The sequence below is a fragment of the Choloepus didactylus genome, chromosome 12 (assembly GCF_015220235.1).
Source record: "Choloepus didactylus isolate mChoDid1 chromosome 12, mChoDid1.pri, whole genome shotgun sequence".
Classification (NCBI taxonomy): Eukaryota; Metazoa; Chordata; class Mammalia; order Pilosa; family Megalonychidae; genus Choloepus; species Choloepus didactylus.
Window position 1 is genome coordinate 79889909 of NC_051318.1, and position 26724 is coordinate 79916632.

General features: G+C 34.1%; 2 protein-coding genes across 2 annotated transcripts in view; one reads left to right on the forward strand and one right to left on the reverse strand.

Moving 5' to 3' along the window:
* DIAPH3 (diaphanous related formin 3) overlaps positions 1-26724 on the forward strand; it is a 584600-nt gene that overhangs the window by 211190 nt on the left and 346686 nt on the right. The window contains exons 10-17 of the mRNA XM_037800254.1: positions 3477-3587; positions 3911-4029; positions 4840-4956; positions 9587-9705; positions 14721-14785; positions 21977-22081; positions 24214-24522; positions 26038-26152. Coding sequence (XP_037656182.1) covers positions 3477-3587; positions 3911-4029; positions 4840-4956; positions 9587-9705; positions 14721-14785; positions 21977-22081; positions 24214-24522; positions 26038-26152 — 1060 coding nt within the window. The remainder of the gene's footprint in view (positions 1-3476; positions 3588-3910; positions 4030-4839; positions 4957-9586; positions 9706-14720; positions 14786-21976; positions 22082-24213; positions 24523-26037; positions 26153-26724) is intronic.
* LOC119507143 (40S ribosomal protein S24-like) lies at positions 13339-13857 on the reverse strand. The gene is made up of 2 exons (XM_037800252.1): positions 13432-13857; positions 13339-13391 (listed from the first exon to the last, which is right to left on the reverse strand). Exons 1-2 carry the CDS (start codon positions 13821-13823, stop codon positions 13385-13387), a joined length of 399 nt encoding a protein of 132 aa, XP_037656180.1. The 5' UTR covers positions 13824-13857; the 3' UTR covers positions 13339-13384.

A 26724-nucleotide genomic window follows, 5' to 3' on the forward strand; every position in this document is an offset into this window, starting at 1 on the left:
TGGCTGCCACAGAGGCAATTAAATTTTTTCTTAATTTTTTAAAAATCTCTTTAATTTCTGTGAAAAAAAATGCTTAAGAACATTCTCTGAGGAATGCATTTCATTTAGTTCTGTCATAGAACAGATCTTTGAAAATTTGATTGGACCTCATTTTTTTCCCTAGGAAAGTTTTAAAAAAGTATCTTTTTATTTTATTTTTTAAAAATCAAGAATTTACTCCTGTTTTATAAGTAGTTTAGTTTAAGCATATATAAAACAGTAGGAAAATCACACTTAATCCGATTGTAATCATTATACTTTGAAATTTGCTTTAGGGCAATAATTGGACAAATATGATATTGGGTAGTTGAACTGATACAAATTGGAAGTTAAAATGTCTTTCTGGATTTAGCCAAGTCCATTTGCTTCTGGTTCTTTTTGTTCTCCTGACCCCGTAAATGCTCAAAATTCATCCAAGTTTAACTTTGTCCAGAACCAAATAAAGTTTTTTTCCATAATGGTCACATCTTGATTTACTACTTCTTTCCATTTTAACTATTTCTTTCCTCTAAAAAAATCACGGTTAACTTAAGTTATTTTCAAACTCAGTAAATTGATCTCACATTTAATGAAGCACCAAATGAAGAATACAGTATATAATATAGGATTTATTTTGGGGAGCATTTTTGGGGATCCCAGAGACTTGCAGAGATCAGTTTGTCTTAATTCCTCTCTGATTTGACTTTTATTGAAGTTTGCATCAATAGTATTAGTATATCAGTGTGGCTCCATTAAAATGTCAAACACTTATTAAAAGGCATTAGTAAATAATATGCTTTGTTAAGCTAACGGACATTGAAGAAACACAATAAAATCACATTCTAATTGAACCAATATTGTCATATGGAGTGCCTCTGAATATAAACTAATAGCTAACATTGTGTTTAGAATTTATTGGCAAGTTTTTGAATACATAGTGTAGATAATATATTTCTTTACTTATACTACAGTAGACCACCAGAAAGATTAATTTATGTCTCAAAGGTAATTACAAAGTTTTATAATTTACCAATCATTCACTCAGTTAATTATTCAGCTAGTCCTGTGTTCTTGGCTATTTAGATATCAGAAATACAAAGATGGATGAAATATACTCCTGTGCTTAAGACACTTATACTCAGGAATTTAAAGCTAATTAACATTTCAGATGAAAGTTGTGATACTAGCAGTTTGAACAAAATGCTTGGGAGGACATAGAAACAAGAAATTAATGGTATTTCGGGTGTGTGTGTGTGTGTGTGTGTGTGTGTGTGTGAGTGTGTGTGTATAAATATTAAAATAATCCAAGTTTGTTTTTCATTATTTCTATTCTAGTAAATGATAGTCTCTTGAGCCCAGCAGTTTATTTCTTTAAATCTGTGTTGAGTATATGCAGTTACCTCAAGCTCTGACTTGTTCCCTTTCTGTTTCTATCATTTGCAGAGCATTCAATTGGAAGTATAAATAAAATTCCCGAACTTTACATCTGCTAATATACTTTCTGTATTTGTCTACCTAATGTAGTTTGTTTAGGTTTTATTATGAATTAATGCATGTATATGGAATTTTTAAATCTTTGGTTTTTCTTTATTTGCACTGAAGGTGACATATTTCTTTGTAAGCATCATTTACTCATTTTAACTTGATAAATGTGAAATTTGATTGTGCAAAGAGAGACAGATGATTCTACCTTGGGGTAAGGAAGATGAATAGCAGCCTGAACTGTATCTTCCAGACCCAGATAATAAGTATTCACAGATTTTGAGACAATTTTTATTTAAGCACTTTACTGGTACTTGTTTCCAATCTGGATTTAGCTGCTCAAGCTGACATATTTTACAATGAAGTGCAGCCATAATTTTGCTTATAAAAACATCTGCCTATGTCCAGGATGAACATGTTGACCTAAGAGTGGACTCTCTAAAGACTATTTGCTTTTGCTATTTATTAGACTACCTTTTAAAACTACCTATCTGTTTTTGTTTAGCTAATATTTGCTTTTAACAACTTTTTGGGGGGTATGTCTGTTATTTTTGTAGGTTTCTTTGAGTTGTTTATAATTTGCATTTTCTAAAAAACAGGTGACTGGGACTGATTTAGTTTCTCTGAATATAGAGAAGCATAATTTATATGCTCTTTAAGATCTTTTAAAATTATATGGTATTTTTGAAAAAAGGCTAATGACTGGCAAGGGAATGTAGAGAAAGCATTTTTAAACGTGACTTTTTGACATGAACTGGTTATAGCTGAGTGAATCTGTACTGAAAAGGTAGACTCTATTTTAAGTTCTTTTGTTTTTTTTTAAAGTATATTTTCCTTTTCCCTGTGTCTCTTCTGGTACGTTTCACCAACCCTACTTTAACCAATCTTAAATTTTGACAGTAGAGGCATGCTGGTCAGATTTTAGTGCTTAGATACCAAATACAACAATAACTATATATTTCAACCAGCAGGAACTGAGGCCCCTGTTGTTGTCTTAATCTAAAACCAGCATTTTAAATTCATATAAACGTAGCCTTAAGGGATCAGGAAAGGAAAATTTAGGTAACAGCATGAGGTTAAACATATTGATTGAGGTTTGGTAATTCTTGCTAGACTTTCATAGAATGTTGACTTAGAAAAATAATACCATCAACAACAAAGAATACCTTGCTTCTCTAGAGAGAATCTTGTTTTTCTTCCATCATATGGGTTTCGGATTATGTGAAAGATACATTTCAGTCAGGGATTAAAAAAAGGGATGTGTGTGTTGAAAGTTGGAGTATTCAACATGAACATGATTTTTGATTTTCGTCATTAAAGGTATATACTAAATGATTTAGTTAATTATATTATTTATTTAAGGATTCTTAATAAACAGAACATACTGTAGTTTTGAATTTTTGCCAATATGTGAGAATCATTGCCTGATAAATTAACTTCTATAAATTATTAATTTTACCTGCAATCTTCATAATACAGTTTTTGGTTACAACAACCCCATTAGCCAGATTCAGGTTAGTTGTTCACCTTGAGGTCTTTGGGCATAGGGTTTCTCTTGATAAATGGAAAATTATGTTATAACCCTATTTTAGGTATTATCCATCCAATAAAGATTTATAGTTTTTCAGCTAGGATATGTCCATATATGATATAAATGATATTTTTGGACAAGAACTTAACTTTTGATTGGAATGGAATTTTTTATGGCATGGTACCAATGACTAATATTTCTTCACTTTTCCTCCACCTTAAAAAAACCACAAATAAATGTAAAATAGAAAATTCTAATGCAACTATATTTCTTCTATAATTTATTATTTACTTACATATTTTACTTACAAATTATTGTTCTAAGAGGATCTCTGTGAGAGAAGATAATTTGATAATACTCAGAGCATAACCTTGATGTTTCAGTTTTGTATTCTTTCTTTAAAATTGGAAACCAAGTTTGAATCTTGTTGTGTAATCTTTTGTAGGTAGCTTGTATGCAGCTCATCAATGCCCTTATTACGTCTCCTGATGATTTGGACTTAAGGCTTCACATCAGAAATGAATTTATGCGTTCTGGATTGAAAGAAATATTGCCAGTAAGTGCCCTGCAGTCTCCTTATTAATATTTAAATTAGAAGAGTACTTGAGTAGGGGGAAATTCCGACAAATTACCTTCAAGAATAATTTATCTGTGGAAGTAGGCTTGAGTAAAAAAGGCTTGAGTATAAAAATCTATTTTTGAAATATAGATGATAAGTATATGAGTATTATTTAACATTTTAAGTGTTTGAATGCTGTAAATCATGTTGAGTGGTGGGTTTATTGTTTCAAAGAATACTTTTGCTTTATGGTTTTCATGAATTCTTTTATATAATTAAAAAGAAAGTTGTTCATCATAATTTCTATTTGATATCTTTAGAATTTAAAACGTATTAAGAATGATGGCCTGGATATCCAACTCAAAGTCTTTGATGAACATAAAGAAGAGGATTTGATTGAATTCTCTCATCGCCTTGAAGATATTAGAGCTGAACTTGAATATCCTTTTGTTCTAAATTGTAGTCACATATGTAAAATGACTGCCAAAACCGAACAACTGACTTCTACCCCCTAAAAAAATAAAACTTCTAAAGCAATTTCTATTTAAACAATATGAAATCAAACCTTTGTGAATCAGATGAATGTTTTATTTGTTTAATGTGTTTTTATGAATGCACATATATGTAAATGCACTAATAGAGTCTGTTGGGTATGCTTCTTTATGTGTGCATGCAATCTTTTCTTGTTCTTCTGTTCTTTTTTTGTGTGTTTGGTCTCCACCCCAATCCTTTCTGGCTTTAGGAGTAGGGTGGCCTCAGGCCACGTATTAGTGCCTTCCCTGTGCCCTGGATGTTTATTCATGTAGACCCCACGTTAACCCTATGGGTCTGCAGATGGCTGCCCTTTCCCCAGGATCCAGCAGGTTGCCATATTCCACTGGAGCTTCTCCATGATAAATAAAGCCTGGCACCAGGTCTCTTGGTCAGGGCACCATCAGATCCCAATATAGTGTTCACACCAGCTGTGTACCACCTTTTCCCACAGTAGCATCTTGGTTTAGAAGAGACAGGGTGGTTGGAGTTGACAGTAGAGAGGAAACCAGGAAGGGTCAGGTCAAGACATCATTGCCACAGAGCTTCTCCCTACCCTCATCCTAACTCGGTGTTTATCTCGTATTGAATATAACATGATGCCTATTTTAGGGTAAGACACAGTAATCATTTGTTATCTTTTGGAGCAGATTCTAGTCATTTTGCACCTGTTCTGTATGCACTATAAATAAATCCACATATTCCTTAATCAATTTACTGATGCGTATGATGTTTACAACATGGTGTGGAACACAGTTAAGGAAACTAGAGCAGAGGGATATTTTATTTCTATTCTTCAGCATCTTTTGCTGATTCGAAATGATTATTTTATAAGGTAAGAAGCTATATTCTAATGTTTTCTTTCACCGGTAAAAAAAATTTAATTTGTGAAATACACCTGATGTTTGATTTGAGCAAGCAAATAATTTTAAGATTTTTATCTGTCATAGTATTGATTCATAGTATGTGTTGTTGCCTCTGGGCATACCTTTAGATAGATGATGGCAAAATGATGTTACTATTACTTTTTAAGCTCTAGTGGATTTCTTGGTTACAGCCTTTCATCTGAATAAAAAATGTGAACAAGCAACAAATTACTAGTTTATCATGTGATTGATAATGTTTTCTGGTTAGACCTTAGGCAATAGGAGTGATGTTGATAAGTTTCTTTTTTTAAGTTATGTGAAGGGTACTAAATATTCCTTTTTATTAGTGTTTAAGTAGTACAAAGTGCCTTAATATAGCTGCATTTAATGTTGCAAATGTATCAGAGAAGCTAGATAAACTGCTTTTCAAGTTTGACTATGTACTGGTCCTTTGAGCATAACAAATTGTTTATCTTGTATCTTCCTTATCCACATCGTCTGTAGCTATATATAGATATTAACACCTAACTTGCTGGGTTGCTATGAAGATGAAATATGGCAACATGGGTAAAACACCTAGCCAGATACCTGGCACATGTGTAAGCACAACAATCTTTTCTTGTTCTTCTGTTCTTTTTTTGTGTGTTTGGTCTCCACCCCAATCCTTTCTGGCTTTAGGAGTAGGGTGGCCTCAGCCCACGTGTTAGTGCCTTCCCTGTGGATTGTTATTCCCCATGGGTCTGCAGATGGCTGCTCTTCCATTTTTATTGCAGATTTATGAGGGAAGCTGAGATCTTTGAATATAAAATCATTTTGTTGCTACTGGTTTAGCTTTGCTGAAATTTCATGATCAGATACTGGGGATAGTGTGTCTTTACTGACTCTAATTTGAAGTGCAAGGATTTGGTAGACATGTCGCATTCAGACAGTGTTCTCTGGTAATGTCAAAGGGAGTAAATCAATGACTTTTTGATGTACCTAATAAGATAGTAGAATGAGAGTCAAAGAAAAGTTAAAACTTAGCTTTTTATGGGTAACTGTCATCCATCTAACCTCCTCCCTTTAGAGATAAAAATCCCATTAGTATTCTAAAATGTTAGAGTAACCTGTTTTGGTGCTTAATTTACTTCTTTCTGATATTTTATTAAACATAAAATATAACAGTTGGAATATTTAACCACATTTTAAGTGCTACATTAAAATACTAATAAATTAACTAAGATTCTTTAATATCCTTGGTACCCTGCTAATTGTAACACTATATTTCTATTTCAAATTTACATAAAAATGAAATTGAAGCTTCCATAGACTCTAAAGTAACCCAATCCATTTCTTGTTCTGTGTATTGTTGGTCCTGGTAATCTCTGGTTGTCTGATGTTGTTTGAGTTCCTCAGAACTCAACAGTGTTGTTTGCTTTCAAAGGTTAGAAAGTCTATACTGCTGTAGGAACTGTATCTTACTTAGGAACTTCATCCCTTTGTTTGTGCCCCAAGAGGGCAAATTATATCTAATTTCAAAACAGGTTAAAAAGCAAAACTGTGCTAGGGCATGTTCAGGAGATACTGTAACTTAAAATTTAGTGGGATCAGTGATCTCACAGAAATATTACATTATAGCATTACCAAAGAAAGTGAGGCAAAGAATAATTCTTCTGCTCATCTTTTGGATAGCAGCTTTTTTATCTGGTACTCATCCATGCTGCTTTCCTCCTTAGCTCTCTATGCCCCAAGGCTCTTCCTATGAGTGCTGTTGATTTGCCATGTTCCAAAACTCCCATGGTTAGTTACTATAATTGCTGTTGTTACTTATTTTTTTCCTAAAATTATACTTTTATTACAAAATTGTGTCAGAGTTATGGGCATTTATATAATTTTTAGATTATTTATTTTAAAATATTTTATTTAGTTTTATTTCATTTGGTTTTGAATTTAGGTATAGTGAAATTCACTTTTTAATGTACAGTTCTGTGAATTTTGTGCTTTTGGATCTTAACCTTCATTTTTTTGGTTTTGTCTATCGCAGATGGATCTGGATTTTATTGTCTTGTCAGAAATCTTAGATGACCTGAACATTTTTTGTTTAATGAACAATCACAGATTTTGCTTTTTTTATTTAAAAAATAAGCAGATGAGGTGTTTTGTTACAGAATGCAAACTATTCTCTCTTCAAAGAGTTAGTAGAAGGGAAAATTAGAACCTTTGGTTACTTTCACATTTGGAACAAACAGAAGTGTCACTGCAATGGAATTCTATTTGATAGTGTACAGCAATGTGCCTTCCTCCCTCTTCCCACCTCACCAAAAAAAAAAAAAAGGAAAAGGAAAATCAGACAAGTATAAGAATATAGGCAAGGTAACTGAAGGGGTGAGAAGATCAGATTTAGTTCTGTAGCAAATAATTCATGGCTTACCACTTGCAAAATACTATGTGAAGGGGAAAGCATTGCTGATATTTGTTAAAAATGGGACAGTAAAGACAAAGATTACTTCAAAATGTCCTCCAACAATGACATTTTATCAGCAAAGTAATAATAGTTTATGTTCATTCCTTAATTAGGTTATTCACATATATTCCTATGACACAATCACCAACTCACCAATATTGCTCATGGAGATTATTTGTGGATTTACATTTCTAGAATCCAGAAGTACATTATTCCTTGCTAGCATTGCTTGCTGAAAAGTTTTTGCATTAAATTTGAGCTACATACAGATGAGCTCATAATTGAGAGTTCTGGAAATGATAAAAAAAATTTACCAAAATTGTGATTTTGAAAACGACACGAAATAGCTTGTTATTAATCTAAAACGTTTTTTGTTATTAAAACATTAGAAAGGCGTTAGTAAAAGGAATGGAGTACATCTGCTAGATTTTTGAATTTGAAAGTATCAATGTGTGTGAAATTTACTTTAATTGTAAATGTGGTTATTATGGGTAAAATATTAGGGATGGGAGATATTTTCTTTGGAAGACATTGAGAAAATTGAGGAAAGCATAGAAAAAACTTTCTTGCTTTGATTTTTACCCAAAAACAGGTTCTTGAACACTTTTACACTGTGACATTTTATGAGCATTAGTCTTTGCTAATATTAAACTGTAGTAAAATTTATTCAGTATAAAAGGTGGTTTATTAGGTGTAAGGTAATTAGATCCTTGGGCAGTAGGTCATAGTTCATAGGAAGGAAAGCCCAGATGGAAGAGTGCCCATCATGTACATGTTAAAGAGAAATTGAGAGGAAGGGTGTGCTAAAGTCTTCGAAGAAAAAAATGGATCCAGTGGGTAGTTGGGGACGGAGGACTCTACCTTATTAGAGTAGTTCCCACCTCCTCTATTTCTTTGGTTTGGTTCTGTTTGTAAAATCTTATGGCTATTTCTTTGACATTTGTTGGTTTTGAGTGTTTAGGGAAGTTCTTCAACTTCTTACAAAAGCCGATGGGCTTGAATTTAACTTTATTGACAATGTGAATCCTATTTAGGGATTTTAGTTAAAGTTAGTTTTTGGATAAACTTTGTTATACTAAATTATTTTTCTAGCTTTCTTTTTTTTTTTTTTTTTTACTTGAAACTCAAATCCTCCCATATCCCTAACCACTCCCCCTCCATTATTGATTCATAGTATTGGTATAGTACATTTGTGACTGTTGATGAAAGAATGTTAAAATACACTAACTATAGTATATAGTTTGCAATAGGTATATGTATTTTTTCCTATATGCCTCTCTATTATTAACTTTGAGTTATAGTGTCATATATTGTTCTAGTTCATGAGAGAGATTTCTAATATTTGTACAGTTAATCACAGACATTGTCCACCACAAGATTCACTGTTTTAAACATTCCCATCTTTTAACCTCCAACTTTCCTTCTGGTGACATACGTAAGGGTAAGCTCTAGCTTTTTTTTTAGTTAAAAAATACTAATTTGATATTTTACATAATTCAGAGTATCAATTTTTAATTTTATTTCACAAACATTCCAAAAATAGTATAAATACTGTGTGGTTTTTAAGAACCTTCCAAAGAACTTCCTAGGAAAGTGGTATTTTGGTTGGTATTAATAAAATGAATTATTTAATGATAGACTATTGAGTATGGTATGGTGGATATTGATGATGTCCACTGAAGATAACTGTAAGCAGTTGCCATTTCATCTTGATATTCTCTTTTTTTGCTGCCTTTTAAGTCAAAGTTCTGACTTTTATAAGAAAATCATCTTGAAAATACTAATGTCTGTTAAAAGCACAAAGATGATGAAAAATTTGGGGTAATGAATACTGGTGATGGTAACATTGTGAATGTAGTTACAACTACTGACTTGTATTCTTGAAAGTGGTTAAAATGGAAAATTTTGAGTTATATATATGTTACTACAATAAAAATTTTAGAAAAAAGTACAAAGATTATGAAAATATGTTATTTTGAGATCATTAGGGAAGTGATGGTAATATTTTCTATCACTCTTAGGTTAAATATCATGCCAACTGTTGAAAATATATAAAAATAAATTATTGAACTTGTAGTCACGCTTACCAGGAAAATATTTTATTAGGGAATAAGTTATATTAATAAGTTGAGTGTACATTTACTCTTTTGTTTTAGGCAACAGTACTTCAAATTAATTGATGAGTGTGTTTCCCAGATTGTATTGCATAGAGATGGAATAGATCCAGACTTCACATATCGAAAAAGGCTAGATTTAGATTTAAGTCAATTTGTAGGTGAGTATTTTTCTATTATTTAAATTTCAACCTTGAAGACATAATGCTGAGCGAAATAAGCCAGGCACAAAAAGAGAAATATTATATGCTACCACTAATGTGAACTTTGAAAAATGTAAAACAAATGGCTTATAATGTAGAATGTAGGGGAACTAGCAATAGAGAGCAATTAAGGAAGGGGGAACAATAATCCAAGAAGAACAGATAAGCTATTTAACGTTCTGGGGATGCCCAGGAATGACTATGGTCTGTTAATTTCTGATGGATATAGTAGGAGCAAGTTCACAGAAATGTTGCTATATTAGGTAACTTTCTTGGGGTAAAGTAGGAACATGTTGGAAGTTAAGCAGTTATCTTAGGTTAGTTGTCTTTTTCTTACTCCCTTGTTATGGTCTCTTTGAAATGTTCTTTTATTGTATGTTTGTTTTCTTTTTAACTTTTTTTTCATACAGTTGATTTAAAAAAGAAGGGAAAGTTAAAAAAAAAAAAAAAAAAAACAAGGAAAAAAAAAAAGATGTGGTGCCCCCTTGAGGAGCCTGTGGAGAATGCAGGGGTATTCGCCTACCCCACCTCCATGGTTGCTAACATGACCACAGACATAGGGGACTGGAGGTTTGATGGGTTGAGCCCTCTACCACATGTTTTACCCTTGGGAAGACGGTTGCTGCAAAGGAGAGGCTAGGCCTCCCTATGGTTGTGCCTAAGAGCCTCTTCCCGAATGCCTCTTTGTTGCTCAGATGTGGCCCTGTCTCTCTAGCTAAGCCAACTTGAAAGGTGAAATCACTGCCCTCCCCCCTACGTGGGATCAGACACCCAGGGGAGTGAATCTCCCTGGCAACGTGGAATATGACTCCCAGGGAGGAATGTAGACCTGGCATCGTGGGACGGAGAACATCTTCTTGACCAAAAGGGGGATGTGAAAGGAAATGAAATAAGCTTCAGTGGCAGAGAGAATCCAGAAGGAGCCGAGAGGTCACTCTGGTGGGCACTCTTACGCACACTTTAGACAACCCTTTTTAGGTTCTAAAGAATTGGGGTAGCTGGTGGTGGATACCTGAAACTATCAAACTACAACCCAGAACCCATGAATCTCGAAGACAGTTGTATAAAAATGTAGCTTATGAGGGGTGACAATAGGATTGGGAAAGCCATAAGGACCACACTCCACTTTGTCTAGTTTATGGATGGATGAGTAGAAAAATAGGGGAAGGAAACAAACAGACAAAGGTACCCAGTGTTCTTTTTTACTTCAATTGCTCTTTTTCACTCTAATTATTATTCTTGTTATTTGTGTGTGTGTGCTAATGAAGGTGTCAGGGATTGATTTGGGTGATGAATGTACCACTATGTAATGGTACTGTAAACAATCGAAAGTACGATTTGTTTTGTATGACTGCGTGGTATGTGAATATATCTCAATAAAATGAAGATTAAAAAAAAAAATTTCAATTATTTATAAATCTTATTGTCCTTCATCACATGGATTAGCTCTAGAGTATTGATTCTCAAAGTGTGGCCCGTGGACTTCTTAGGGTCCTATTGACCCTTTCTGAGGATTCTTAAGATCAAAACTATTTTCATAGTGATATTAAGACATTTTTTGCCTTTTATAAATGATGTTGATATTTACACTGATGCTTATAAAGCAGTGGTGGGTGAAATTTTTCATACCTTTTTTATGAATACTACTAGTATTGGTAGTATTCTATTACTAGTAGTAATTATATTATTGTACTGGTAGTTATTTATTCTTCATTTTCAGTGAATAAAACAAAAATCTGGTGTTTTTTCAATTAATGTCCTTGATGAATCTGTAAATAATACTAATTGGATTAGCCTTAATCCTTGAGTATATAGCTCTTTAACATTCTGTGTGACAAAATGGGAAGTAGGTATAAAGGACTTCTGCATGCTAAAGCATAATGGAAAAATATGTTCAGTTGATTGAGTTGTGAGTTGAACTAGCCACTTTCTTCAAGGAACACCAGTTTTACTTGAAAGAATGCCTGTCCTACAAACTGGTTATTTAGACTTAAGTGTGTATTTAGCACACACACACACTTTCATAAACGTGAAATGAAGTGATTGTGATGCTTCAAGGAAAATGATTAATAGAATTTCTTGCCAATGATAAAATTTGAACTTTCCAGTAAAATTTAGATTTTAGAAATTTTGTATCCTCTGTAGGCAGCTTTTCAATACTAAAAAGAAAAAAAAATTTCTGCATGAAACTGATGTTGATATTAACTTGTATGATTAGTTGATATTGTATAATGATGTGTCAGCATTAGGAAAATCTGCGTGACTCAGGACTTTCCCAAATGGTCAGTGCCTGATGTTACAAATTCTGCAAGCATAAAAGATTCATTAAAAGTGTAAGATTGGCTAATAGAGTTTAAAGTAGCAGGGTACAAAAAGTGAATTAATGTGTTATTTGATTCCACATTATAAATTATCTTTAAGAAGCTACCATTTGTTGTAACATCTAAGAACATCTGCAGTACTCTGAAAGGTCTGTTAAAATACACATCCCTTTTTTCAGCCCCATTTCTGTATAAGGTCATTTTTTTCTTCATGTGTTATCTAAGTACCAGAGCAGTGTCTTCAGGAAGAAAAATGGATTATATGAATAAGGAACTGAATAATACTAGTGTCTCTGATAAAGAAAATACTTTCTTTTCTCAATAGGAAAGAAACAATCAGAAATTCCTTGGCGGGGGGGGGGGGGGATGGTGGTGCGGTACATGAAAATTGAGAAAATCATTGTCTTAATATGCAGCAAACTAAAATGTGGAAGAGTCTGAAAGAAAATACATTCCATCTGGATATGAGGAATGTTTTTCTTGGAATAGCCTAGGAACATTGGTATTAAACTGCTGAGAAGGAACTAAATACTATCTTTGAACCCTGCTAGGCCATATAAGTGGAACATATTTACATAGTAAAAATGAATTGATGGTATTTATTGATTTTATATGTTTAGAATAAATTTATAGACAAAATGCAGGAGAGTTAATTACAGAAGAAAATGTCATTGTATTTGCATGACTAGCTGAGAGAAGACCAGAGGTTGGGCAGTAGGGGAGCAAGGTGTTAGAGAGCATAGTTCACAGATAATTTTGCATAGTATAGTGGGAATCAAGAAATATTGTGTAAGGGAACAGGAATTCAAGGTTTAAGTACTTATTTAGCAGGATACAGTCAACCAATTTCAGACATAAAGTAACCAAAAATTGGGATTAGATGGGGAAGATCACTTTCATCTTTGATAGTAAAAGTTACATATAATGTCTTAAATTGTTATATCAAGAGGTAGTGGCATAAGCATTTTATTCAGAGTTAAGCGATAACCACCAGAATAGAGGTATAAATAATTGCATTTAGAAAGTAGAACTGAGCTTTTGAAGCAGTGATTTGTTTATTACTTTTTATTAAAAGTCCTTCTATGATATGTTTTTTTTTTTTTTTTTCCATTAGATTGAGTTTTCATGATGGAATGTTTAATGGGACAATGTGAACCCTGAGCATCAATCTAAATCTGTCATAACAGCAGAACTGATTTTGTAACACTTCAGTAAACTTCAAATATATTTCAAACAACCAAACATATAAAAGTTTTTAGTTTTATTAATCCTCTGGTAAAATCTGCACAATCACTGATCAAGTCATTGAAGAGTCTTTACTCCTTCTGTTATCCAATCTCCAGCTCACTGCCAGACACTTCATTTCTTTTTGCCAGCACCAACATTGGCCTTTGCAGTCCCCCTGACTTTCTTCATTCTGTTCTTGCGTTCCTTTCGCTGTTTTCTGGAGGTCTTTTTCTTCTCATACAGACCATGTCTTGCAAGTCTGTGTTTGGGTTCATTTTTCTTTGCATAATCTAAGGAGTCATAAATCATGCCAAAGCCAGTTGTCTTGCCACCACCAAAATGGGTTCTGAATCCAAATACAAAGATGACATCTGGTGTAGTCTTGTACATTTTGGCTAGTTTTTCCCAAATTTCTGTCTTAGGTACTGTTGCCTTTCCAGGGTGAAGAACATCGATGACCATTTGTTTCCGCTGAAGTAGTCGGTTGGTCATGAATTTCCTGGTCCGGATGGTTACCGTGTCATTCATGATGGCCGGTGATCCTCGAGCAACCAGAGAGGAAAAGAGCTATGATATGTTTTTTAAACCAGATTAAAGAAAGAAGGGATAAAATATATCATGGAGTATCTTCCCCTGTCAATTCATATGGATCACTTCTCCTGCATAGAATCCCATTATGTAGCCATATCATAACTTATTTAATCAATCCATTATTGATGGGCTTTTAAGTTATTTCCAGGTTTTTCCTATCATAAACAGTATTTTAATGAGTAATCTTGCCTAAAGGTACCCAGAAATAGAATTGCTAGGTGAAAGAAAAAACATATTTTATATTTTAGTATACTTTACCTAGTTTCTCTTCAGCAAAATTCCCCAATTTGTACTTCCCCTTTTGTGTAGGAGAGTTGGTTTCCCCATGCATCTATAACACTGGGCATTATGGATCATTGAACCTTTGTGTATGATTTCTCGTTTAAAAATATTTTTATATTATTCAGAAAATTGAACATCTATTCATTTATTTTAGTAATACTTAGTTTCCTTTTTTCCTAACGTGGTGTTCACTACTATGGCCTATTTTCCTAGCTTGTGTTGTACACTATCTCGTTGTCTTCTTTCAGAGTGTTTGTAGATTGATTATAGAAACCTTTGGGTGTTGTTATGTTATAATCAGTCTCCTTCCACCGACTCTTTTATGTTTGTGTCTGTTGCCTCATAGAAGTTTAAAATTGTAGTTTAGGTTTGTCTTTTCCTTTATGTTTTCTGGCCTTGGTATCATGCTTAGAAAAGCTTTGTTCATTTTGAAAATTTTAAAATTATTGCCTCCATTTCTTTATAATACTGCCAATATTTCTTTTTCTTTTGTATGATTTGTTTTTTTTATTTTTAAAGTGAATTAAAAATTTCATGTCATTACACTTTTAGATGTTTGCATAGATCAAGCAAAACTAGAAGAATTTGAAGAGAAAGCATCAGAACTTCACAAGAAAGTAAGTAATTTCCTAAAGATTAACTTTGCAAGACTATATGGAGGGATCACTGCTGTCATGCTTCTATCTTAAGGACTTGTGAGTTGTTCTCCCTTTTTTCAGGTATTTGCATAAATGTCATCCTTCAAGGAGGTCTTCCTTGATCATTGTGTTTAAATTTAAACTCCCCATGCCCAACCCTGACCCGGCCTATCTCTGTTTCCTCATTTCATTTTTTTCCATTGTACTTACATCATCTGACATAGTACATCTTTTATGTATTTATTTACATCTATATTATATATTTCTATGTATGTATATAGTATATATTTCTCCCTCTAGAGTAAACCACATGAGGGATTTTTCCTTGCACCCAGATGAATTATTGGCCCAGTATAGGAAGTCAAAAGTATTTTTCAAATGAATGAATGAATTGAATAAACGGTTGAATCAGAATTTTAAGATTGGAGTAATTCTCAAGAAATCATATTGTTTAGAAGATGAAATTTTATCTAAAATTTTTAAGAGAAACGTTAACTTACCTTTCATTTTGATTAAAGTTGCTTCATTATATCAAGCGGAACCGTTTTTGTTTTTTTTTTTTTAGGTCAAAAACTCTCCAATATCAATAGTACGTTTGCTTCCGCTTTGTAGTATTTTTCACATTCAGCTTTTCACCATTTTTCTTTGAGTTACTGTTTTGTCCTTTTAACTCTGGCTTAGCATATACTTACTAGACATTTTAACTGTCTTTTTTTTGGACTCCTTACATTTTAGGTAATCACTCTGGTTTGAATTCTAAAGGGAGAATTTTTACAATGGAGGAGTAATAGTTATAATTATTTCTACTACTAGTGCCGCAATGAACACTTACTAAATGACCATGCACTATGTGTTAGGCACCATACTGAGGTGTGCACGTGTGTGATGTAACTGGTCCTAAACATATCTTGAGAGAACTGCACACTTCTACAAATTTTATAAAGATAAGAAACAACTTGTGAATGATAGGCACACACTCGACTCTGTTTTATGAAAAATATTTTAAATATAACAATATTACAGAACCTATCCTTAAGAAGTTCTAAGGTGTTGAGTTCACCAAACGTTTATGGAAAGGATATTTTACCCCAGTCCTTTTGCTGGAAGCTGGGGTTACAGCTGTTAATATGACATTGTCATTGTCCTGAAGTGAGTTAATTTAGTTAGGAAAACAAATTGATGGATCATTTCAATTAAGTGCCATAATTGTTATAGCTGATAGATGTACGTGTTGTTCATGTTATAGGGAAGTTTGGCTGAGGGGCCTGTCGCCCAACCAACTTTGTATTCCAAGCTTACTTTTACTCTTGAAGGGAAAGTAGTAGCGAACTTTAAACTCTCAATTTGGATGCATCCCAGATAGTATAAATTTACTGATTATCATTTTTTGGTATGTAGTGTATATAAGTGGGGTAAAATGTGATAACTTTCTCAATGCATTCTTTTATAATTGTAAGCTTTAAATGTAAACAAAAGCAGAACTTGTTCAAGGTTAGTTGTCTCCTTTTAGTCAGAAATTATATGTCTTAGGTATATTCAGAAAATAGTTTGCTCCATAAAAGATTTCTATTTCCATACCATTTTGTATATATCAGCAAGAACTTCCTTTTGATAGCTTTATAAGGACGCATGTAAATAGTTTGCTTTAGGCAAGAAGCTATCATGGTTGCTAGATACATTCTTTATTTTGGTGCATAAATTTGAAAAATGAAGACTAGAAATGTCAGAAAGTACATAGAGAATATTGAATTATCAACCTTCTGTACAGATGCACTAATACATTTACCCTAGGGAATGAAATTAAGCAAAGCCTCAACCTTAACTGTGTTTCTTGACATTTTTGCATGTAATTTTGTAAGTGTAATATTGCTTTAGTAATTCTTTTTGGAGAAGAAAGCTATCATATCAGTTTTTATAGAGTACACCTTTAATGGAGATTCATTTTATCCCTAAGGTTACAGGGATTTGACTATAGATACTATAAAAATGCTAAAGCAAAGTTTATATTTAGTCTAATTCTTTTAAAGAGAAGGATATAGACATTTAGCTCTTTGGTAGATAACACAGATACTTTCAGTATGACCAAATTAATTTAATAAATTTTCTTAGAAATTGCTAATCATGATTCTGGTTGTTTTGATAATTTTAGTTTGGTTCCCTTAAATAATCCTTTTTCTTTCTGAATCTTAGTCTAATGCCCATGAAATAGGATAGTGCACACATTGATAAAGCATAAAAGGTTCTTCATTCTTTTTCTCTTAAAAATTTATTTATTTTTTTTATTTCTTGCTATGAAGCAGGAAACTTTGAGCAGTCATAAAAAGGGGAATAGAGAAAATGAAATCGCAAAGATTTCTGATGCTGGAAGAGTAGAGAACATTAATATATGATATTAGCATAGTCATTCAACTTATAAAGTTTGACAGAAGTTGACTCAATTACTTCATTTGATAAATGTATGTTGAGTTTAATTATAAATACAAGATATTGAAAAGGTGAACAATAAAATAGAAAATATTGTCACATTCCATTAGCTTCTATGTTGGTGAGTGTTTGTCAGTCTGAAGGAGAGACACCTGAAGAGGTGTCAGCCTACACCAATAGAGGTGTCAGGGTCAGCAGCAAAAGCAGTACTCAATGCAGGCTCTGGTAGAAAGATGTTTTACTCTCATAAAGAAGAGATAGCAAGGTCATCGTCACTAGTGGGCATCAGTTCCCCATAGCCAGTGGGTGTGGCTGATGCAGGGAGATGTTCATGAACAGCACTCCTCTCTCATGTTCATGTGCTGCTGCAGTGGAGGAACCCCACCTGCTCCTGCCAGGGACAGGTATACAACTGGGGTGTGAGCTGGGTCTCATAAAATATGCCCACCAGAGTCAGATAGTCTCCGGTGAATGTTTACAAATGCTTGGGACAATAGTGGAAAGAATGAGGTTTGTGTTTTATCCTGCCAGGCTGACACACCTGCTCCTGAGCACAGGATGTATCTGTGGGTCCTAGGGAAAGGTGGTGGGCCACACTAGGGCTTCCCCCTATCAAATTGTTATTGAGATATATGATATGATATTGTGATATATGATAGTGTGGTAATTGCTATGATAGGAAAACTGTATTCAGGCATATAGGAAGGGTTCCTCAGCTAGTCTTGGGTGGTCAGAAAAGGCTTACCCAGTATGAGTCAAGGCTGAGAAATCCTGGGAGGATTAATATATAAAGTTAAGTGTCTATTTTGAATTTCCTCTAGGTATCTCAAGCTTAAACTATCCAAAGCCAAATTCATCTTTCTTCTTACTAAAAATGCCCCCCCATACTATATCCTCATTTTATTTTTCAAATCATAACACTTTGTTTTCAATTTGCAAAGCCACAATCCACCATAGTCATTATAGACTCCTTTCAGTCATGCCCTTCATTCAGTCAGATACCATCTATTTTGGGCTCTGTGGTCTAACTTCATTTCTTTTACATTGTCCTCTCTTCCAGCTCAAATCAGTCAGGCTCTCAGTTCTAGCTCAGATTATTTCAGTAGCGTCCACACTAATTTCCTTGCCTCTAATATTTCTATTTCAGTCCATGTTCCACATTGTTGGTGGTAGGATTTTTCAAAGTGCAAATTTGATCATGTTGTTATTATAAATACTCTTAATACCTCCTTATGGTTTTCAGAAAATTAAATAGCTGTTTGGCTTACTGCAAAATTCCTTTCAATGCTCTCATTCCTGTGTACATCTCTAGTTTCATCCCCTGCAGTTTGTTCTCCTACTTTTGCGTCCCTCTTAAGGGATCACTTGCCCTTTGTCTATGCATTGTGCTAGTCCTTCTGCTTAAAATACTAGGTGCACTTCTCAGTTAACTTCTGAAGATTTTCAAACTCAGCACCAAACATCATTACTCCAGGATTCATTCACTCAACTCCAAGTCTCTTGCTCTCTTACTGTCTGTCTCATTATTGCTGGCAATTCTCATGGATTTGGGGTTGTTAATTTGCCTTTACTTTGTGACCAGATGTTACACTTACCGAGAACAATGACCGTGCTCTGTTGAACTCTGTCTTCAGCACCTACCACTCTGAGGGACATATCATAGGCTCATCAAAGTTTTTGGACAATGGGAAATAAGGTAGATACATTGGGGCCAGATACCAGAGAGTTTCTTAGATTTTACATTAAGGATTGTAGGCTTTGTAATGAAGCCATTGAAGATTTAAGAGCAAAGGAGTCACGTTATCAAAACTGTCCTTTAGAAAGAATAGTGCTATTTAAAAAAAAAAATTTTTTTTGGAGGGTGGGAGATAAGCTTGGTGTTAAAAATCATATTTTTGTCTGTCTTGAAAATTGTTCAGTAAACAGTCAAAAATGCTTTTATGGACTGATCTGTCATCCAGAATTCAATGAGAAGCTGAGCTAGTGACAGGAATTTGGAAGCCACATCAGCACCTGAAAGGAGGTTGAAGCATGTGGTTATGGAGGATAACATCTTTAGAGAAATGTGGAATGAAGCCAGCAGAGGGCTGAGGCCAGTCTGTGGAATGCCAACACTGCAGGGTTGGAGGGAGGAACAGGAACCCATACAAAATTGGGAAGGAGCAGTTAAGGAGAGAGCAGTAGAACCAGAAGAGTGTGTTGTAATGGAACACACAGAAGAAAAGAGCTTGAATATAGAAAGCATATTTGAATTGTTTAATGCTACTGAGCAGGAGTATCCAGTATGGGATGATGGAAATATTTTATAATCCATGTTGTTTGACACATTAGCCTTCAGCCCTGTGTGTTTATTGTGCATTTGTAAAATGGCTAGAGTGACTGAGGAACTGAACTTTTAACTTATTTAATTTTAGTTAATTTAAATTTACATTTAAATAGTCACATGTTGCTAGTGGTTATCATATTGAATAGCACAGCTCTAGCTGAAGTAATATGAGGCTGAGAGAAGTCTAGGGGATTTGGAATTTGGGAAGCCACAGTTTTTAGAGTGAAAGAATGATAGCTAAATTGTAGTGGGTAATGAAATGAATGTAGTTCAACAGGGCAGAAAAGTGAGTGTGGAACTCACTTTTGAACGTGACTTTGAAGACTAAAGAAGGTTACATATAAATAAGGTTACATAATGGGATAAGATGAAGGCCGCTACAATAGAGAGATTAACAAGGCAACAGAGAGGTGAAGGCAATTGATTTAGCAAGTCCTTGGGGGAAGTGGGAAGGAATGTTCTTCAAAGAACTGACAGGGAAATTTTCTGCGGAGACCAAAGCATGAGACCTAATCCTGGTTGGGGGTGGGTAGATAGATTAATTACTTTAATAGGCTTAGGGTTGCTATTTATTTTTTATTATTAAAGTAGGTAGGGTTTGAAGGAGCTGTAGTAGTAGTAAAAGGGGTAATGTTGGTGTGGTTTGGGCAAGGACATTTGGACAAATTTTATCTATTAGTTTCAGTCATCTTTATAAAGGAACACAACGTTATCTGTTGAGAATGAGAGTCAGAGGTCTGAGATATGCTTTCCTCACTGTTAGGTTTAGGCCTTGGGCCCTAACCCCATCCCTGCTCTTAGAAATTCTGCAAGTCTGTGATAAGCCACCCCCTGCCCCACCCTTAGGAATTCTGCAAGTCTGCAATAACATTTAAAATTTTAAACTTTTCCACTCCCAAGTTCCCGCTCTCAAACCAGCCTGTAGGAACCTGCCAGCTACCCCCCTTCCCCAAAGTAGCCACTGAGAAACTGCCAACCTAGACCTTCCAGCTCCTGGTCCCTGGACAAAGAACTTCCTGCCAACAATCCTTGCTTGGAGCTGTTGCCATCTTAGGCTTCAGCCCACCTGTGCACAGTCGGAGGAAAATAAAGCTCCTTTGATAGAGTTTTGGTTTCTTCTCTTCCCAGTCGAAAAACCTAACACTCACCTGTAAAATGGGGAATAACAGTATCTGTTGTTTTTGTGGTCAAATGCAAGATTTTTATTTTTGTACATTATAAAGTGTAAAGCATTATGTAAACATTAATTGTAGGGAGGTGGTGTGGTTTCATCTGAAGAACTTAGGCTTTGAAGACAGAAAATTTGGCTTTAAAATCTTGCATCTTAAATACCATGGACAATTGATTGTATACTTTGGGTCTTTGGATAATTGTATGGTATGTGAACAATCTCAATAAAAAAGTAAATAAAATAAAAAATCTTGCATCTTTTACTGACTAGCTGTGTGATGAGGAGCTAGTAACTACCTCTTTGTGTTGTTAAGGATGAAACAAATACTTAAAAAGCTCAACTCAAGCGCCTGTTGAGTTCTCTTGTTTTTCTCCTAACTGACGGTTGACTGTACTTAAAGTCTCAAGGCTACATTTTTGGAGTAGTTGAGACTTTCTTCTTTTTTTTTTAATGATTGATTTTTCCCATTTTTTTAAGAGAGTCAAATACTTGTTTTGATTATGAGATTTATATTTATATTCACCTCTAATAGGAGAGCTTTTCAGTCATGATGATGGCAGAATGAAGCTATTTGAATGCATGATGGCAACTTGTGTTGAGTGGCTATACAAATGAGAAAACTCAGTAGATTCACCAAATTTTATTGTTTGCCTTCCTTCCTCAAAGTATTGTTCTAGGGTCAAGACAAACCTAGTTTTCTTAAATTGTTGAAGTTTAGGGTCTCTATTAGGGTCCTTAGATCTCATGATGTTTTGATAAGAATAAGTAAGTGATGCATTTACAGAATGGAATTGTATACTAATAGCTAAAAATACTAAAATGGAATCCTTTTAAACCATGTAAAAAGTTTCAGATAAATTTCAAGTATTAAGTATTTTGCATGGGTGGGGCAGGGAATTCAGCACAATGCTTTGCTATCTATTATTTTACCCAAAGTCACAATGATATTTAAGGACTTTTAAGAAAAATGCCAAGGTTGCAGGTAACTGTGGGCCAGTTTGTCCTGCTGAGAGAAGAAGGTCACAGACTCTCTCTCTAGCTTTGTCTGCTGCCTTGCAAATGAATGATTTTACTGGGACCTGAAAGGACCTGGAGAAAGGCTGTGGGTGACGTAGCAAAACTCTACCATTCCTTTCATAAAACAATTTCAGAAGTTTATGTTCTACTGACAGATCATTAGAGTCGTAGATCTATGTGAAGAATAGTGCTTTTCATTTCCATCTTTCTCGCTCTCTTTTTTTCTTTTCAGTTTGAAAAAGAGTTTACTGATCACCAAGAAACTCAGGCTCAATTACAGAAAAAAGAGGCAGAGATTAATGAACTTCAAACAGAATTACAAGCTTTTAAATCTCAGGTAAAATACTGTCCTTAGTGAATTGGGGTTTTGAAATGTCACCAGGGGAACAAAGGTCATGTAATATTTTTATAGCATCTAAAATGTATAAACTTTAATTTCCCCATGTATGTTTTCATAGTATTGTTTATATGTATTTCTGTTCTCCTGGGTTTATTTTCAAGTGATTCATTTTGCTGCTTTCTATATGCATTTTTAGGGAAGTCTGAGCCTTTACCAATTAATCTGATTCTTTATGTTTCGTTTGGGTTTTGTTCCTATTGTCATGTGTTTCCTAAGTAATTAAGCCAAAAGGGTAAGAAAGTCTTTTACTCTTAGATTTGTCATTCATCATTGATTTTTATTCCACTACAGGAAATTATTGCCGAAGCTATTTATTTTTCAGAACCTTCAATCTATGGGTACCTTGTAGTCGAAGATAACCTCTAGCTGAATGAGAACATTTTCTGATAATTTTTCAATTTCCAAAGTAAACAGATTTAAAACATGACAAAAAAGAAAGCAAATCTAGATTATAAAGCAGATAGCTCGCATATACCTTTTACACATAAAACATTTAGATAGCAAGTAATACATCACCTACATGTTTTAAATGGATGAAAGTAAGGAGGTAGAATATTCATAGCTCAATTTTTTTTATGTAGATTTACATATAGGATGATGAGCAGTGAGTACAGTTTTACTATTTTTCTTTCATCTTAAATTATGGTTATATTGAAATAGTCTCAGAAATGCTATTTCCTATATTATTTGAAATTTTGTTTCCTTTAAATACTTAGTGCATAGTTTTTTTACAGAGGCTGTCTGAAGGCAACCTAACAGATAGCTATCTTTTTGTGTTCAGTTTTAGAAAAAATATACATTAAAATCTCCCAACTACAAGAAGACTATTCTCATTGACCTTCTTCTTTAAGTGCTTCAAGAAGGAGGGTCCACATTTTATTAAATTTTTCCTGTGTAGGTCCTTGTGGGACCCATGTGGGTCCTTGTCTCTCTTATTGAAAGAAACATTTGCTTGTGTTCTATACTTCAGATTGAGTTTTAGGCAATAGCTGAAATATTTATGACCAGTTTTTCTGGGTCTGGGCAAATATAAATTTGAGAACTTTCTTTTCTTTATAATTTTGTCCTGTTGAAGGATTACTTTTAATTTGCTCTAGAAAATTCTTTTTAATAAGAAATATATTCACCATCTTTGGATAAGCTATTGTTGCATGATGTTCTTATTTTAAAAATGGGAATAAATATATGTTTTGAAACTGAAATTAAATCAAGGAATTCCTTGGTTGTGTTAAATTGTGCACAGTGATGACCTGTGTTTATGGCTGATCAGAAGAAAGCCTGGAATTAGAGACAATAATTGGCCACCATGTTCACTGTTGAAGAACAACTCGCAGATTCTTTACTTAGACTTTGGTTTGTGATTCTTGTGAAATCTGTGCATATATTTTGCCTTGATCAGCTATAGTGCAGAATATGAATAAATTAAATGTATTCTGTGATCTGTGATTTCATTCCTTTGTTCATATAGTCACTTAACAACTAGGCACTATGTTAGGTGCTGCGGATATAATGGTGAGCAAGATTGAGCGTCTGGCTTCATAAATGATATGTTCAAGCCAATCATACTCACTTTATTGAATGAAATATTCCATAGCAGAAATGCAACTATATCTTTGTGTTAAGGAATTAATAGTACCTACAACATGTATATTAAATGTAAGTATAATATACATACATTCTTTTTTTTTTTAAGTTTTTTTTTTTTCCTATATAATTTTTATTGGGATTGTTCAGATACCATACAATTATCCAACGATCCAAAGTGTACAATCACTTGCCCCTGAGTACCCTCATACAGCTGTGCATCCATCACACTTAATTTTTGTTCAATTTTTAGAAACGGCAATTACATTTTTATGAAAACAAAAGCTATAATTATATTCTTAAATCAAGATAAAAATGTATTGGAATTTTGTTACTAGGTTAAACCACCTGAACTTGGAATTATTCAACTATGTTTGGTATAAACTACCACCTTATTGTTTTTGAGAAAAGTATACCTTTAAATGTTTTGTAGAGTGTTCTTAGTTTTGCTCCTTTTTTTTTTTTTTTTTTTTTTTTCCTTCTAGTTTGGTGCCTTGCCAGCTGATACAAGTATTTCTTTGCTCCCATCAAAAGAAGATGGAACTGGCCATGCAGCAGTCCCTCCGCCTCTTCCACTGCCCTCTTGTGGAGGGGTGCCGCCCCCACCCCCTCCTCCACCTCCTCCTCCTCTTCCAGGACTGCCCATACCATCTGGTGGTCCTGTGCCTCCACCACCTCCCCTTGGATTTCTCGGTGGAAAATACTCTCCTCCTCCACCAACCCTGCCATTTGGGTTGAAACCAAAGAAAGATTTTAAACCTGAAATCAGCATGAGAAGATTAAACTGGTTAAAGGTAAAACAGAAATAAAGGGGGAAACATATTTTTAACTAGATTAAAACTTAATTTTAAAATTACTTGTGTATAATATCCAATGGGAACTCTAATCAAAGTGACATTAAATGACATGGTTTAAATAACAGTGTTGAGGCAAAGCCCTTTTTATTGACTAAAACTTTCTGAAATATAAACATGGTGGCAATCAGTTTTTGTTGTTACAATGGTATTTCACTTGTAATTTGATACTTCAACATTATCATGACTGAACCCTATATTTATGAAGTGTTTCTTAAAAGTACAAAAAAACTAGTGTCTTTTGGAACTTCCTATATTTTATTACTGATTGTGAGAGTTGGATGTTTCGTTGGAGCACAGGAATTCTGAACCCTAAATTCTCAACTAGCTGCAAGTTCCTTTGAGAAGTCCTGGAGCATGTGGACAAGACCTGGTAAAGGTATAGTTCATTGATAGCTGACCTTTGGCTCCAATTCTCAGAGTGGTTTCTTGGTAAGCTTGGCTGTATCTTAAATATCTGCTCCGACAGCTAGGGATGGCCTTATGTTCTCTTTAGTATCCCAGGAGTCTATATAATAATCTTGATTCTCTAGATCTTACATATTTAATGACAAATAAGGGCAGGGGGTGGATGGGGAGAAGGGCCTGGATTCCAGTCTTGCTGTGCATATTGAATGGGAGAAGACTGGTCCCAGTGTTGTGATTGACAGTTTTTTACAGGGGGCAGCCAGTCTTTGTTAATTCACTGGTCCCAGTGGGGGAATTTAGAATCAGCCACCTGTAAGTAGCTATCCAGAATATCTTGTGGCAGAAGCTGCTGTGTGTGCTGTGAGGTGATCAAACTTATTGGTAGATTTATGGTTGATATAAGCCTTAGAGGGGAATTGGTGGTGAGGATAGGAGTAGATGTGAGTGATGATAAGAATTTGCAAAGGTTGTATGAGTAAAGGAAAAAATTTTCTCTTTTCTTCCTCCATTCATTCATTTATTTAGTGAATCCTTATTTATGAACTCTTCTAATGTATCTGGCTACCATATAGTACTATTCCAATTTCCTGTATTTACTAAAAAGCACCCTGAGTAAAGGTTACAACTCAAGTGATTATCATTGGTAGCCTGGCCAGACTGTGCTTGTGTGAACAGTGGTCACGCTAGATGCCCTGCAGTCACATAGACTTGGGAAATGTTGTGTGATAATATCCTATACTTCAAGTTGTAGTGCAGGTGAACATTATTAAAGACACTGGAAAATAGAATTGAGAAGACACAAATTAAACTTCATTTCACCAAGCAGTTTCCCAACTACTTGATCATGGAAACTGTTTCTTCCTAATGAAACCTTAACATCTTGCAGAATGGGTGTGTCATCAGACACATTTGTGAGGAAACATCTGACAGGGATTACTTCATAAACCTTTGCTTGCAGCTATAGGACCCTGGGTTTACATGTACCAGTTGGGCTGGGACAGGTTATATGCCCATGTATTTATGAACCAGCCTTTCCTCTGATTGCAGATCAAACCTCACGAAATGACTGAAAACTGTTTCTGGATAACAGTGAATGAAAATAAGTATGAAAATGTGGATTTGCTTTGTAAACTTGAGAATACGTTTTGTTGTCAACAAAAAGGTAAATTTAACATCTTGGGTATTTATGAGTTTAACTTTTAGTATCTTAAAATTGCCATTTTTTATGTACTAAACTCTAGACAGCATTTTGTTGAGAATCCTATATATGATTTTTTTTACACTACTAATAGACAAATGATCTAATGAAATGAAATGTTTTAAAACCAATTTTTTTATACAGTGTGTCAAAGGAGCAATTTTTAAAATGGATATGACTAATGTAAAGCTTTATGATTGTTTAATTTTCTATATAAAACCTTGAAGATATCCCATTGGGGTGAATCAGACTTTTATAAAGGAAGATACTATTGGAGAAAATTTTGATGTGACTATGCAGTTTCCTTTCAGTCAGTGAGAAATAGGAAAAAACCTAAGCAATATGTAAGCATTCCTCTAGTCGGAATTTTACTACCCTTTAATATCACAAATGACCTTCACATAATTTAATTAATTTTGAATCATGTGGGAAATTTGTAGAGTATCTTGAAAGTTAGGAAGTAGGTTTCAGTAACTTGAAATAAAATGTGTGTGTAAGTTACATGGTCTTTTTATTAAAGTAATGGCATTCATTTC